This window comes from Mus caroli, chromosome 13, assembly GCF_900094665.2.
Source record: "Mus caroli chromosome 13, CAROLI_EIJ_v1.1, whole genome shotgun sequence".
NCBI classification, from domain to species: Eukaryota; Metazoa; Chordata; class Mammalia; order Rodentia; family Muridae; genus Mus; species Mus caroli.
This window is the reverse complement of record NC_034582.1, coordinates 59,548,672-59,565,278: the sequence shown is the minus strand read 5'-3', so window position 1 is coordinate 59,565,278 and position 16,607 is coordinate 59,548,672. Positions and strand designations below refer to the sequence as shown.

The following is a 16,607-nucleotide window of genomic DNA, read 5'->3' as shown; positions in this document are numbered from 1 at the left end:
CAGGTTTTTCTTGCTATTCTAAAAGCTCCTAGTCAAGACAGCTAACTTTCTGCTCCAGACAGTTTTCTCCGTGAGTGAAAATTGCAAAAGCTCTCTGGATAGCTCATGAATTTTCTAACCAAAGTCAGAAAAACTGCTATAAAGAAAATCCTTGGATCAACTCAAAATTCTAAAAGTAATTCGTGGGTTTTCCCATCAAAATCAGAAGTCAGAAAATGTTTTAAAAGAACTGTGTTCGCTCTTCAAAGAGCCTTCTCTGGATAGCTGCTAGAAAACTATGAAAAATTCTAAAAGAGCTGTGCACATTCTCCATGGATTTTCCTATTAAAATCAGAAATCCCGTTAGAAAAAAAACCCTTTATTTATTATTATATGTTAGTACGCTGTAGCTGTCTTCAGACACACCAGAAGAAGGCATCAGATCTCATTACAGATGGTTGTGAGCCACCATGTGGTTGCTGGGATTTGAACTCAGGACCTTCAGAAGAGCAGTTAGTGCTCTTAACCACTGAGCCATCTCTCCAACCCCAGAAAAAATTCTTGAAAGCAGAGATCTCCAGATAGCTCAGCTCTTGCTAGGAAAAAAAAAAATTCTAAAAAAGAACTGCTTTCACTTTCTTCTAGCTCATCTTTTGCAGACCCTAAAAGCCCACTCTTATTTACATATCAATTCAGTTATTCCACGTTCCCTCTTAACCATCCCGTGAATCAGCATTCCATGACTTTAGCTCCTTGACTCTTAGAAAGAGACAGCAAACATAAGCACAGACAATAAGATAGCTGGGTGAGACCCAGCTCTGGAATCAGCATTCTGCCTATGCCTGGACCTAAATTACCTCTGTCCCAGGATGTCCTTGAACTCAGAAACCTGCCTGCTTTTATATCTGCCTGCCTTTGTATCTTTCTGACAAGCTGGATCATAGTGCAGCTGCTTCTGTTCCTTTAGATTGGCGATGCCCCTCATATAATTCATACTGTGTCCTTAGATTTTCGAATAGTTGAGAAATTACATATTTTTGAACTCGTGTTTTTAGAGTTCTTTTCCATTGCTTTAAGGCCTGTCCTGAAGGTCCCAGTGTTTACCATTTTGCTGAGACAATAGCCACATCTTTGCCTATGCTGTCCTTATTATCATGGAGTCATTAATATTAACAGAGTGGACATTCCTCAGAGGAACGCCAAAATATACACATTATTATACAAACAAGCTTAAGGCCACAGCCGCCATCGACACTCATGGAGCCCATGCTTGCTGGCTCTGTCTCGGGGGCAGGACATATTATTCTTTCCCTACCAAGGCCATGCTGGACTTGGTAGTGACACTGTGACCAGCCTATTTCTTTTCCTTCCTTCCTTCCTTCCTTCCTTCCTTTCTCCCTCCCTTCCCCTTCCCCCTTCCCCCTTCCCCCTTCCCCCTTCCCCTTCCCCTTCCCTCCCCTCCCTCTAACTTCTATTCCTCCCTCCCTTTTGAGATGGGGTCTCTACAGCTCTGGCTATCCTGGAACTTACTATGTAGACCAAACTGCCTCAAACTCACAAAGCTCCGCTGGAATTAAAGATGTGTACCACCATGCTCAGTATCCTATGATTTCTTACTAAATTGTGTCATTTATCTTCTATCTTAGTGAGGGAAACAGTCTGAAAGAGCACACTTGTATTGCTGTTATCTGTAGTGATGCTCTGCTTCTTAGATTTGTTGTACTTTTGTGAGAGAGTTTGCATTGCCCCCTGACTCTCTTGTTTCTACCTCCCAAATGCTAAAGTTACGGGTGTGCACCACAATGCCCATCACAAGGTTGTCAATGGCTTACTTTGGTTATCAGTTAGAGAAGTGACCCTTAACCTTTGCTGTTGCTCTGTCCTTTACAGACTTGAGCCTTACTCTGAAGAAAAATAGCAGTACCTGTGCTATTATAATAGGAGTTATGTGCCCAAAAGAAAACAAGCAATAAATAAATAAATAAATAAATTTTTAAAAGCCTGCCCTCACATAGTTTGCACAATATCCATAGCCCTTTTTCTCCTTTTTAAAAATTGATAAATACAATTTGTTAACAGTCAAACAAACATCTAATACATGTGTGTGGAGTGTTTAGGGAATAGACTCAGGACATTGTACAAGGGCACACACTGTACCATGGGGCCTGTACCCCAGCTGAAAACACTAATCTGACTGTACAGCCAGGTCTTACACGTGTGTTTGTGTATGTGACTACTACACTTTGGCATATAGAACATGGCTATCACCCCAAAGATTCCCTCCTGCCCTGTGCAGTCACCCTCCCATAGAGACTGCTCTTAACACTCCCTTTCTCCTGTCACTTAGGCTTGTTTGCTTTGGATCCTTGTGTGTCTGGAACCATCTAGTATGCATTGGATGGCTCAGTGGCTAGAGCACTTTCTGCACAGGTCGGGGGGGACTAGGGTTTAGATTCTTCACAGCCCACATAAATGGTAGGTGGGCAAGACAGCCCAACTATCATTTCTGCCTTGGTAGGCAGGCACAGTGCATCCCTAGAGCAAGCTGACTAGCAAGGCCAGTCATACTCATACTGGTGGGCTCTGGGTTTGTTGAGAGATTTTTGCCTCAGTGAATAAGGCAGAAGAGCAATTGAGGATGATTCCTGATGGCTCCAGTGGGAGGACTGGGGTGTGTTGGGGGCTTGGGTCTTCAAGAAGCAAGCTTTTATGTTAGGATTGTGTAAGGCAGGGCTTGAGTAAAGTAGGCCTTGAGCCATGGTTATTCTTGAAAAAAAAAAATCTATGCATCAAATTCTTTGCATGGTTGAATTGGTGTGCCTTTAACTAGGTTAACTAAGTTGGAGAAGTGTTGGCCATGTTAAGAAGTTAATGCAAGTAGTTAACTACTTTCAAAGTTATGCGTTACTTCAGTTTGAGAGTTCACTCTCTGTTGATTGCTGATAGGGCCAATACAGCATCTGAGTGGAACTATTTGTTTTGTAGTTATAAGCTTGGTGGGTTGTGGAGTGATTTTACTGGATGCTATTGGAATTCTAACCCAAGAATAGGAAAAAGTTACCCAGTTCTACTATAACTATGGGAGCAGAATGCTTGTTTCTGTAGTGAACAGATTATTGAAGCAGAGCGAGTTTGGTTTTGAATTCTAGTCAGCTTTGTCTTGGGGTGAGTGTGGTGTAGAACATTAACGGAGTAACACTTTGGGAATTTCAGAGATGCTGCCTATGGAAGCTGCAGTTTCTATATTACACTTCTCGACTGTTTTCATGCAGTAAAGAAGGTGAGTGTCTTGCAAAGATGAATTCTTCTCCACAGGGCTGTTAGAGTTCCTTCAGCTGTGTAAGGTACCAGTTAACATTAAAGTGATCCCAAACCAATAAACAGCTCATTCTAAATTTCTGATTGTTTCTATGCTTGAATGGGATGGAAAGGGCACTTACAGACAGGAGGCAGGCTGGGGTTGTCACTCAGTTGGGTGAGCACTTGCTTATCATGCGAGAGGCCAAGGGTTTAATACCGGCATCACAAAAACAAGGCACAAGAGAGTTAAGTAATTAACTAGATACAGCATTAGCTTTGAGTGTACCTCATTTAAAGAAAAAAAAAGTTGAATACTGTTCCCCTCCAAGTATACTTATGTATATACAACACAGTAACTGTTGGGTGCAATGGCAGTGTCAGCTTAGCATATGCAACGTCCTAAGTCCCATCCTCGGCACCAGCAAATCAGTAACTGTGAGGATCAGTTTTGTCTCTAGGCACTTGACTTTGAATTCAACAGAATTTGGACAATTAACTTGTTACAAAGTTTTATATAAAAATAAGTGTATCACAGTTGCTTTGTCAGAAAGTTGCAGGAATGTGGGGGGGGGGTGGCATAGGGGCTAAGCCTTTGAAAATGTTCAGCATTGCATACAGTACTTTCTAGGATACATCCTGGTTCTTAATAGAAAATTGGAATTTTCCTTATGTCTTTGTTCATAAACATTTTCTTTTGGATTTTAGGCAATGCAGTATGGCTTCTTTAATTTCAACTCATTTAACCTTGACGAATATGAACACTATGAAGTAAGTTCTAGGTTACTGATTTCAGTCTCCCTACTCTGCACCTTACCAAGGTGTCATTGATCAATATGTCTGTATTTCATCGCCATTTTGTGTGTGTGTTTGTGTGTGTGTGTGTGTGAGAGAGAGAGAGAGAGAGAGACAGAGACACAGGCGTATTGGTGAGTTTTTGAGGTCAGAAGACATCTTTGCAGAGTCATTTCCTTCTCTTCACTTCTACATGGGTTCTGGACTCAAACGCACACCCTCAGACTTGCGTAGCGAGTGCTTGACCTGTCAAGCCACCTCACTGGCCCAGATAATATTTTGATGGATATATGCTTGTGAAATGATTTGCAGATTCAAACTTGTTCACACATGTGCTATCTAGATGTGCTCAGGACATTTAAGATGCAGGAACAACCTGCGTGTAACACCCAAAACTTATTACTGGAAGTTTAGGCTCTCATCAGAATTCTATTTGCCCATATACTTTTCGATCTGTTATCCTACCTAAAGAAATAAGGAGAAAAAATTTTTTAAATATTAAGCAATATGACCTAATGGAGTTTGAATACCCCAAGCCCACAAAAATATTAGGTGGGTATGATGTCCTGCCTATCTATCAGTCATATTTGGGCTCAGCTGAATGATCCTGCCTTAATATAGGAGGTGGAAAGAGAAAACAACTTATGTTAGCCTTGGGCTTCCGCATGCTTATAACACACATGTGCACCCAACATACATACATGCATGGACACACATGCACATGAAGAAAAAAATAAAATAAGATTGTACGGTAAGAAATATCACACCTTTAACCCTTAATTCCACATTCGTGACTCTTAGTGGTAGTTTCTAAAAATGATCAGTGGTTTCAGGGTGAACAGGCACATCTTTATAACGCTTAGTTTAAGTTCTGTTTTTAGTGTTGGTGACCTTGCTATTGTGATGTGGATATAGGTTTGAAGTCCACAGGGTGGACACAGTAAGGTGATAACTTGCTTTATCTAGTGACTGCTAAGGTATACTTGGTTGTTATAGCCCAATTGTACTGTTTAAAGTAATTAAAGCTAAGCAGAAATAGCCAGGCATGGTGGTAAACATCTTTAATCGGAGCACTCAGAAGAGATAGAACTTTGCAAGTTCGAAGCCAGCCTGGTGTACATGGTGAGTTTCAGGCCACTCAAAGCTTCACAGTGACACCCTGTCTTAAAACAACAAACCCAAATGTTTTAAATAAAAGAGAGAACATTTTATTGGATTCTGCAAGTTAAAAATCTAGGAGCAGAGCTGCGGAGGTGGCTTAGCAGACAAATTGCTCTCTGCTCAAGAAAGAGAACCTGAATTTAGATCCCCCCCCCCCCAACACCTGTGGAAACAGGCCAAGGCCGCAGTAAACTCCTGTCATGGGAGCTGCAGAGAGCAGTACCCCTGGGGCTCACTGGTCAACTAATGTAACTGAATCAGGTTCTGGGAGAAAACTTGTTTCGATGAACAAGTTGGAGAGGAAGTCGACGTCTGGCCTATGTATGCACAGCGTGTGTTCAAGCACGCATACACACACACATGCACATACACTGGCCTATATACACACTGTGTGTCTGTGTGTGTGTTAGAATGTGGAATGTTATTGATAGACTGAATTCTCAGTCCCTGCCAGCTCTGGTCCTGGCCTGCCTTATCAAATGAAAACAATGGAGCAGGAGAACATATCCAGGCAGGCAAATTCATAGGTATCTTCTATATTTTTAAACATAAATATTAAGAAAAACAAAATTTCTAGGGTTCCTTCCTCCAAATATATGGGTAAGATGCTGTATTAAGGGCCCTTGTAGGAGGAAAGCTAATAGATTCTTTGTGTTCTGCTTTAGATATTTAGAGTGAGAAGAGGCTCAGCAGACAGCACTCCATGCATTCATATGCCACATCCACAGATAACTAGCTTTGGCTGTTATTTCTTTTTTCTTTTTTATCTTTTGGTTTTTTGAGACAGGGTTTCTCTGTGTAGCCCTGGCTGTCCTAGAACTCACTCAGTAGACCAGGCTGGCCTTGAACTCAGAAATCTGCCTGCCTCTGTCTCCCAAGCGCTGGGATTAAAGGCGTGCACCACCACTGCCTGGCTTGGTTGTTATTTCTAAAGACCTATGATTGAAGTCTGAGCTATTCTCACTGCAAAGATAAAGCACGGCCTGGGGCTCACTCCTGCCAGCGGTATCTTGTAATGCCACTGTTTCTAAAGTGCAATGTTTAACTACCTCCTTCAGTGACTGTGTAACTGAGTTACTAAGATCCTGTTTATTTATTTATTTATTTATTGCTTGTCCCTATGTCTTGGGGCCAGGTAGAGAGCTCAGCGCTTAAAGAACTTGCTGTACAAGCATAAGGGCCAGAATTTGGATTTTCTAGAAGCCACATATGCCAGGCAGCAGGCATACATGGCTGAGGCCTCTAACCCCAGCACTGGAAAGAAGACAGATGATCCCTGTGGTGAGCTAGACTAGCCTGAGTTAAAGTCTGCAAGCTCTAGCTTCAGAAATAGTCGGTTCCAAAATAATGGTGTAGAAAGTAATTGAACATCAGATACACACACACACACACACACACACACACACACACATACACATACATAAAAAAACTGAAAATGGCAATTGGTGCATGAAGTACAATGTTTCTATTACCTCAATTGTTAGTGATTTTTTTCTCTCCTGCCACTGATTCCGTCACAGTCCATTGGTTTTTACTTCTTAAAAGTCTGCATCATGCTGGGTGTAGTTGGCCATGCTTGTTACCCCAGCACTTGGGAGGCAGTGGCACAGAGCTCGGCTGAGTCCAAGAAAGAGCATCTTAGCAACTTAGCATCACAGCAAGTTCAGACCTGCCAAGGTTATATGGCGAGATTCTGCCCTAGAAAAGAAAAAAGGAGGGTGGCTAGCACCTGAAGAGTGACATCCATGGCTGTATTCTGTCCATTGTATGTGTGTGGTGTTGTTTCTTCTCTGTGGAGAGAGTGCTTCTCTCTGACACTTTTATTCTCCAGGCTAATGACTTAAGCAAAGAAACAGTTTTAAAGGGAAGTCACCCGTTCCCTGGGGATACTCAAAGCAAAATAGAGTCTCTCTCTCTGTCTATTAATAAACAGCAGACATGCTAAAGACATGGCTTTGAAGTGAGTGTTGACAGGGAAGTGGAAGGAGACGTAGTTCAAAGTTAACTGTGCTGGTCTCTCCTTTGCAGAAAGCAGAAAATGGAGACTTCAACTGGATAATACCAGAGCGATTTCTTGCCTTCTGTGGGCCCCATTCAAGATCCAGGCTGGAAAGTGGTATGCAAAACTCTGGAATCCAAGTAGCTTCCTCTTTTTCCTTTTGCAATAGACTACTGAGCTGGGCACTGCAGCATTCGCCTGTTGTCCCACATCTTTGTGAGTACGAGTAAGGCAGGAAGACACGTTGAGTCCTGACTTCTGGTGTGCTGTAAGGTTTGGGTGTCTGCTGGGCTCAGCCTTGCTCTGCTTGCTTCCTGGGAGGGAGCCTTTGAGCTGCCTGCTGGGGGAATGACCCTACCCTGTTTAGAAAGAGACCAGAGAATTAAGCTAAGCTTGACGCAGTCTTCACGATTTAACCACTCTTGGTTATTTGAGCACACTGCCTGGATGTTAACTTTTTAAACTTTTGGCTTTTACAGTTATAAAATTGGTATTCAGTCCCTAGTCCAGACATTGTTTCCACCCACTTTTGGGTGGGACTGTTTCCATTGTGTTCTTCCTGTGTGTTCCAAGCTTTGGTCCATCTCTTTATGTAGGTTATCACCAACATTCTCCGGAGACTTATATTCCATATTTTAAGAATCACAACGTAACTACCATTATTCGTCTGAATAAAAGGATGTATGATGCTAAGCGCTTTACGGATGCTGGATTCGATCACCATGATCTTTTCTTTCCGGATGGCAGCACCCCTGCCGAGTCAATTGTCCAAGAATTTCTGGATATTTGTGAAAATGTCAAGGGTGCCATTGCAGTGCATTGCAAAGGTAAATAAGCAGCTAGGTTGGGCAGTGTGCATGTGCGAGTATATATATGTAGATATGGGTTATATCCTTTTATGTTACATGGCAAAACAACTGTGTTTTTGAAAGAATGAGGGTTTTTTTGTGACATCATTGTGGCATGTGTGTTTTAGAGAGAAAGAGAGAGAGAGACCAACCAAAGACAACATGTGGGAATCACTTCTCAGTTCTCTCCTACCATGTAGTTCCCAAGAATGGAGCACATAGTATCAAATTTGGCAGCAAGTGCTTTTACTAGTTGATCCATCTGGCTTCCCAGAAAGAGCGATTTTAAAATCCTTCATTTGTATATAGAGTATAGTAAATGATCTTCACGAGTAAGCCTACCACAGCTTTGTTTTGAGGCAGGATCTCATGGAGCACATGCTGGCCTAGAACTCCCAACGCAGCTGTGGACACCACACCCAGATCCTCCTATTACAGCTGTGTACCATCATCCTCAGTCCTTATGCCATGCTGGGGACTGAACACATGGATCTGTGCTTGCTAGGCAAATGCTTTACAAGCTTAGCCACATCCCCAGCCCCCAGCCTACCACAGCTTATTACACTGAAATGTGTATATTTCTTCTGTTGGTCGTGTGTCCATGAGATGAGTCCTCAGGTTGTCAGCAGCAGACCAAAGTCTTGCAGCAGCTTGGTGTAGACTAAGATATGTTTCAGCAGCTATAGCAGTTTCTGAATCTAAATGTTCCAGGAATAACTGTAATGATGCACTGTGTGAATATAGTAGAGTTTCTTTAACTTTAATTTTAAAATTAGGTAATTAAGAAAACAAGGGATATTAAATTGCAAGGTTAAAAAGAAAAACCACCATATTAATTTCCAGAGCTAAAACTGTATTTTTAGTTCGGAATGTAGCTATAATCACAACATTCAAATGTTCAGTTTGCAGTGGATGACAAGGCATACCAGAAAGTAAAATGGAGCCAGGAAAGTATGAAAAACCCACAAAAACTATTCTTGACAAGAATCAGATAGTACATTTTCCAGGCAGATGATTTAAAACAGCTACCCCAACAGTGTGCACAACGAAAAGAAAAGGATAGTAAAAAATATGTGAGCAAAATCCAAGTGTCAATAGAAAACAAAAGCCATGAAGTAAACCCAAAATGCAATTCTGGAAATGGATTGAAAAACGCACTGGCAGGGTTCCAAAGGAGACCTGAATAGGCAGAAGGAAGAAGCCAAGACTGTGAAGAGCAGAGCCATTAAAAAGATACCAGGTCTGAAGAACAAGGAGAAAAGGGAGTCAAGAAAAGAAAAGAGCAAAGTGTACAGTTTGGGGAAGGAGCTGGGCAGGACCCCCCCCCCCCCATGTGCACAGTGGGAGGTCCAGCAGAGGAGAGAACAGAAGGAGGCACGTGGCCTGGAAATATTTCCCACTTTTATGAAAGGCATGATTGTGAACATTCTCAAAACTCAGCAAACTCCAAACAGAACAAACTCAGAAACTAACATGAAGACACTTTATGATGATACTGTCTGAAGCTAAAGACATTGAAAGAAGAGAGGAGACTCAGGTTACCAATTCTGCCATTAGAAACTGTGGAGCCCTATAAACCTTCAAAACTCCCTCAAAATAGAAGAAAGTAAAATCACCCTCAGATGGTCAACTGCTGGGGGAATTGTTACAACTTGACCTGTACAATATCTGTTAGGACTCTAGACAGGGCTCAAAGCCACACGAAGAAGCAAGTATCTACTGTAGAGGTCGATATGTACATAGGTTAAAGACTAGTAATTGCTTGTAAAATATTTTCACTGTTTTGATGTAAATACTGTAACACATAAAAAACAGAAAACCATTATAGAAATCAACAAAATCCAGGTGTGGTCAGTTCCTCACAAAGTTTAACAAGAACAAAAATAAGCACAAACCTTTAGTTTTGTGTTTGATGGAGATAAAAGAGAAGAAAGGCTTAAGTTATTGCATGAGAAGTGGCAGTGGGGACAATACTGGAGAGTCTATAGATGAGGTAAGAGGACCTGAACTCGGATCCACATGTAAAAAGGTAGGTATGGCTGCATGCACCCCTAACCTCTGCAAAAGGGATAGGTAGACTTACTCAGTTTCCTGGCCTGTCCATCTGGCTGAATCCAGTGAGATCTAGGTTCATTGATAGACCCTGTCTCAAGGGGAATAAGGAGGACTGGTAGAGCTGGACATCTGAGAGTATGTACACGTGTGAACAACCAGTAAGAGATGACTGTGAACAGCCAACAGAAAGTTGGATGATGGAAATGAAGTGGAAAATTCCCAGGAACAAAACAGGCCAACACAGAACCACCATGAGATGTGGGCAGTGGGCACAGAATCTTAGAACACTGAGAAGGTAACAGAGTTTCCCAGCTAAGGAAGAGGACCTGATGCATGGCCTATGACTAACACCAATTCTCTGAGATTATTATTCAAATTTGAAGGGAATGAAGAACACTGTTCTCTAAGGCCAGGATTGCTTTGCTACCAAACACAAGCAAAGAAGCCAAAGAAGGTAAAAGACTCATACGAAGCTGGGTCTCGATTGGTAGAGGGCTTGCTTTGCAAACATGAAGATTTCAGTTTGATTTGCAGCTCTGGATAACCCATGGTATATATCTGCAGTCGTAGTACTGGGGATGTAGACACAAAAGGATCAGAAATTTAAGATTTCCTCAGCCACATAGTGAGTTTGAGGCCAGTTTGCAGTTCAGGAGACCCTGTACAATACAATACAATACAATACAATACAATACAATACAATACAATACAATACAATACAATACAATTCACTGTACCAAACCATTTTCCTGGAATTACAGAACTAAAGTAACACAGAAAAGTCATTGTAAGTCTCCACAGTAACTGTGAAGCTCAAAAAACACATAATCATCTCTGTTAGTATAGGGATGGCATTTGGCAGACTTCTCGCCCCCCTTTTGTGATAAACCACTAAGAACAAAGTCGGACTGCAAGGAAACTACCTCCACACAGCCTGTCACTGAAACCTTTTCTTTGCTTGCCCTCATCTGAGGTGGCTTTCCTAGCAGCTACTTCAGTCGTCTCCCATACAGTTCAGTCCCAGAGCTGCTGCCACAGTTTCACGGCATTGTTCTAGCAGCACCCCTTTCGAAATAAGTGCATCTAGCAGTCCAGTAGCATGTTTATATAGAGATTTATTACAAGAAACTGTAGTCACTGAGTCTCTCATCTATACTGTGAGCTGCCTACCCGAGGCGTGAATGCAGGATGCAGGAGGACCTCCTTTGGGTGGACGGCTAAACTTTTTGTTCTATTCAGATCTTAAATGGATTGGAGGAGCACTGCCTACATTATGGAAAGTGATGTACTTACTAAAATTGGCACTGGATGAAATGCCAATCTTGACCAAAATTCCTTCCAAGTTGATATAACACATTAACCATCATGGGAGTTAAGTATAATGGTCTCCATAAGAGGAAAGAAATAGGGCTGGAGATGACTCATCATATAAAGTGCTTGCCAGGCAAATGTGAGACTGCAGTTCTGGTCTCTAGAAGACACAGAAATACTAGGTGGCCTTGTAGCTCACCAGTAATTTCAGCCTAGAAAGGAGAGAGATGGGGCATTTCCAGACCAGACTGGCCAGCCAAACGGCCATAGCTGTTAGGTTCAGTTCAGAAACCCTGCGTTAGTGAATAAGGTAGAGAGCAATCAAGGAAGATTCCTAGACATCTACTTAGGGCCTCCTCATGATTGTGCCCCACCCCCACCCCACCCCATACACAATCAAAAACACGTACTGCTGGATTATCTCTGATGCACCAGCTCCCAAATAATGACACTGACACCTTTTATTAATTATGAATGCTTTAGGCCTAAGTTTAGGCTTGTTCCCAGCTAACTCTTATAACTTAAATTTACCCGTTTTTACTAACCTATGTTCTGCCACGTGGCACACTACTTCTCCTCAGCACCTGTACTTGCTTCTTCCTCTGCAACTGGCTGGCAAATCTCTCCAACCTCTTTTTTAGCAGAGTTCCTATCTGTGTCGGATGTCCCACCTGTCCTCTCCAGCCTAGCTATTGGCCGTTCAGCTCTTTATTAAACCAGTCAGAAGGTGCTTTAGACAGGTGAGGAAGGACAGAGAAACATCTTCAAAAAAAGATTATCCCAACAAACATGCATACATACTCACATGCACACCACATTGCAGAGACACATACGCAACAGAATAAGAGTTAAAAGTAAAAATGAGGTATAGTTAGGTTGAAGTGCTTGTCTAACATGTCCCAGGGTTCGATTCTGTCCCTAGCTCTCCTTCTGTAAAGCGGAGTGTGAACTGATACAAATGTTGAGTAGGTAATACTGTTGGATATGGTAACAAATGCAAGGCTTGGGCAGAAAACAGCATACTTAAAAATATTTGTATTTGTGTGTGTGTGTGTGTGTGTATGTGTGTGTGTGCGCGCGCGTGCGCACGCACACACGCATGCACATGCATGTGCCTGAGTGAATATGTGTACCACACTTGTGCGGGTGCCTTTGAGGCCAGAAGGTATTTGATCTCCTAGAAATGGAGTTTCAAGCAGTTACTATCTGGGTGCTGGGAGTTGAATCTGGGATTTTAGGTCCTCTGTAAGAGTAGTAAGTACTCTTAGTTAGCGCTAAGCCGTTTCTCCAGCTCCAAACTCCACATTTCTTAGAGGTCCCTGCTCAGAAAGTGATTTTTCAATCTTTGGCTTTACATCAAATCCTCTGGGGGGACTTCAGAAGACCCTGAATTCAGTCTTCTGCTCCTAGGCTGTTCCCACTTAAACCTTGAGGGTCAGACCTGGCACCTAGCCTTTTTTTTTTAAGTTCTTCACATTTTTATTCTTTGTGCACAAAGACTAGCATGATCGGTTCCACTTCGTAGTTGGTCGAATCTATTCAAGGTCGCTTAGTCCAACTTAATGAAGCCTATGTCCTTCACATACTGCCGGAAGCACTGGCGGCACATGTTCAGCCCGTATTTGCGGATCAGACTGTGGCGGTTAGAGCACATGCGGCAAGAACGGGAACCCTGGCCGAACTTCCGTGGGTGACTCCAGTAGAGCTGCTGGTGACGCATCTTGCTTTCAGACGCCCGACGAGGGAAAAGGGGCACCTAGCCTTTTAAAACCTCTTCAGATTGACTTAGAGAACCTCTGTAGAGGGAGGCAATACCCTGAGAAGGCTATAACTTTTTTTTTTCTTCCTCCTATTAAGAAATTTCTGGAAGATGTGCAAACAGATTTCATTGATGTGGTTTGTTTTTCCAGCTGGCCTTGGTCGAACAGGCACTCTGATAGGCTGCTACCTCATGAAGCATTACAGGATGACAGCAGCCGAGAGCATTGCCTGGCTCAGAATCTGTAGACCCGGCTCAGTAATTGGGCCCCAGCAACAGTTTCTGGTCATGTAAGTGTACTTGAAGCTTTGTCTTCTGTAAGAACCAGTGGCTGTGGGATGGGGGTGGAGGCGATGTCCTTACGGAAAGCTGTATCTTTGATGTTGTTTAAACACTGTAGGAAACAATCAAGCCTCTGGCTAGAAGGCGACTATTTCCGTCAAAAGTTAAGAGGGCAGGAGAATGGCCCCCTTAGAGAAGCCTTCTCCAAACACCTTTCGGATGCTGATGACCTGTCCATAAATGGGCTTGAGAATCAAGACAATCAAGAGCCTGAGCCGGTAATGGAACCACCTCGGTCACGCTGTTGTTATTGCTGTAAATGCTTTTGAGATCCTTGTAGGGCATGGAGAAAACTGTAGGTATTGATTAAAATAAAGTGGCTTTTAGGGGCTGATACCACACAGTCATGTTTACATATATTCATAACCTTCTCTAGAAATGTTTGACTGAAAAGAAAGTTGTGTGCTTATAGACCATTCCGTTGACTTCCTAAACACAGATGGCAATTATCAGTGGGGAATAAGCTCCTAAGATGGAGCTGTTTACACCCCAACCTGAGGGCACCATCTTCATCTCAACTGGATTAGTAGTTCAAATGGAGAACTTTCAAAGAACCACTGTTGTAGCAGACAGCAGTACTATACTAGGTTAAGTAGTAATGAATGGATGTTGAGACGTTAACAAGTTCTAAAACTAAAAGCCCATTCTATTATGTATCTTTACCCCTTTATAGAGGGCTTTGTGACTAGTGACCCTGAAGGTCAGCTTTGATTGTTTTGAAATATGGCTGGTAGCTTGATTTTTGAAAACTGCCACTTAGCATTCAGAAGAAAGTGTGTGTGTGTGTGTGTGTGTGTGTGTGTGTGTGTGTACATGTCTGAATGTCTGGGTAAGTAGCCACTTGGCTGCAATAGAACCTAAGTTAGCTCAGTGTTTATTTTTTGTTGTTGTTTGTTGTTGTTGTTGTTTTAACACATGTAGTATAGTGATGATGATGAAGTCAGTGGAATGACACAAGGAGACAGACTTCGGGCCCTGAAAAGCCGGAGACAGCCGAAAGCCAGCGCTATCCCCCTCACGTGAGTGCCTCCCTGCCTTCTGGTCACTTGTCTGTTATGTTTCCTGTATACTTTTCTCCATAGCTGCACACCATTACTTTGTAGTGATCACTTGTGTGGTTTAAAATCTAGAGGTGCTCGCCTGGGAAGTGCTAAGCACCTACAGTCTGAAGAGTGTCCTACTGTAACCTCTAGAGCCATGGTGGGTAAGAAAGCATTATTAAGGAAGTTTTGTCCATAGACAGTCCAGAGAGTGACAGCAGATGTCAAGACCAGGTTAATAAATTTGCCTCGAGGTATTAAAATGGTTACTTGTTATCACTCCCTTATCCATGTCCGTCATCAGTCTGTACACAGGAAAATTGAGTCCGTTGTCATGATGTTCTGTCACCTCAGAGTAATGATAAACTCATCCCCTAATTATGTTTTTATAATTTTTTGCGGGGGGTCTGGAGGATCGAAATGCAGACAAAGGTTTATCACAAGAATATAAAGTTTCATAGTCAGTAGGTGTTTTTATCTCCATATGAACGTCTTAAGCACTTGTATTAATTGGGATCCAACTACAGGGACATCCACGATCAGCATTCAAATACAGGGAAGCAAAGTAGGAAGCTGCTGTATGTTTCTCTAGGCTCTCTCCATAGTGACCCCACCCAGGCCATTGCTCCTGTCATTATTGGTGTTTCCCTTTCTCTGTGAGAAGACTCATGGAGATAAGTCTCTTTACCATAGCCATCTGGCAGTGTAGTAAATGTTAGGGATGTGGTTCTTCAGCATGCCTTGAGGCCCAGCACGTTGTGTGGGGGGCGGGGAGGGTTCCTGACACAAAGGGTCAACATTTTCAACATAAATTCTTTTGTGAATTCTGATTTTAAGTGTCTGTTTAGAATTCTCCTCTTTACAAGTAGTACCTTTTGTGTAATTTATTTTATATAAACAGATAAAAACATAGTGCAGGAGGAGGTACGTTATCTTCAAATGCCAAGTTTTAAAATGATTAATGTTTTTATCTGAGGCCTTTCTAGTTACTTTTATTCACAAAATAATCATCCCCAAACTAATTCTGTGCCTGACAGAGGAAGGTAGGTCATACCCCACAGCAGCCGTCCACAGACCTAGCTGAGGAAGGTAGGTCATACCCCACAGCAGCCATCCACAGACCTAGCTGAGCCTTTGAGTCACGTGGGAGCTTACCATATAATGGAGCTTCATCGTGGGGTCTAACAAACCTCCTTGCTTGCCCCTTGCTGGTTGTGGTGGTGGGGAGACTTTGACATCCTTTGAATTGCAAATTTTACGGGTTACACACACTTTTTGTTTTAAGATTGGCCATTGTCAGTTTATTTCTTAGTAGGTTGTTTTGCCCTACATTCATAAGCCAGGTTAGGAGTGAGAGAGGAGACAAATTCTTCCTGGTCAAAAGTTCTTGTAGGGGAGCTGAAGAAATGGCTCAGTGATTAAGCACTAGTTGTTCTTCAGAGGTCTTAAGTTCAATTCCCAGCAACCACAGGGTGGCTCACAACCATTTGTAATGGAATCTGATGCCCTACTCTGGTGTTTATGAAGACAAAGCACTCATGAACATAAAATACATAAATTAAAAAAAAATCTACCAAACTAAAGTTATTTTTTTAAAAAGTTGTTATTGGACTGGATAAGAGGACCGGGGTTCAATTCCCAGCACCCACATGACAGCTCACCACTCTCTGTAATTCCACTTCCAGGGGATCTGTCATGATCACACGGATGTATATGCAGGCAAAACACCAATGTACATAAATTAATTAGATCATGAAAAAGCTTTTGTTATCTGCTGTAAAAATGCCCAGCAGTTGAGGTGCTGTCCATACAGAGGCCCCAAGTTTGGCTTCCAGCACCTAGATCAGGTACAGTACAATCAGCTGTAGCTCCAGTTCCAGGAAATTTCTGCATTCTCTCTCTCTCTCTCTCTCTCTCTCTCTCTCACACACACACACACACACACACACTCACACACACACACACACACACACACACACACACACACAATCTTTTTGCAAAAGTTCATATTAAATAGAACT

At 42.4% G+C, this 16,607-nt stretch overlaps 1 protein-coding gene and 1 pseudogene across 3 annotated transcripts in view; one reads left to right on the top strand and one right to left on the bottom strand.

The window, feature by feature from the left end:
• Positions 1-16,607, top strand: part of Cdc14b (cell division cycle 14B) — an 88,015-nt gene that overhangs the window by 53,077 nt on the left and 18,331 nt on the right. For all 3 annotated transcript variants that reach the window (XM_021179892.2, XM_021179891.2, XM_021179893.2), the window contains exons 6-12: positions 3,193-3,259; positions 3,985-4,047; positions 7,261-7,348; positions 7,828-8,058; positions 13,356-13,494; positions 13,605-13,764; positions 14,468-14,565. In XM_021179892.2, coding sequence (XP_021035551.1) covers positions 3,193-3,259; positions 3,985-4,047; positions 7,261-7,348; positions 7,828-8,058; positions 13,356-13,494; positions 13,605-13,764; positions 14,468-14,565 — 846 coding nt within the window. The remainder of the gene's footprint in view (positions 1-3,192; positions 3,260-3,984; positions 4,048-7,260; positions 7,349-7,827; positions 8,059-13,355; positions 13,495-13,604; positions 13,765-14,467; positions 14,566-16,607) is intronic.
• On the bottom strand, positions 12,995-13,174 carry LOC110307653 (annotated as a pseudogene).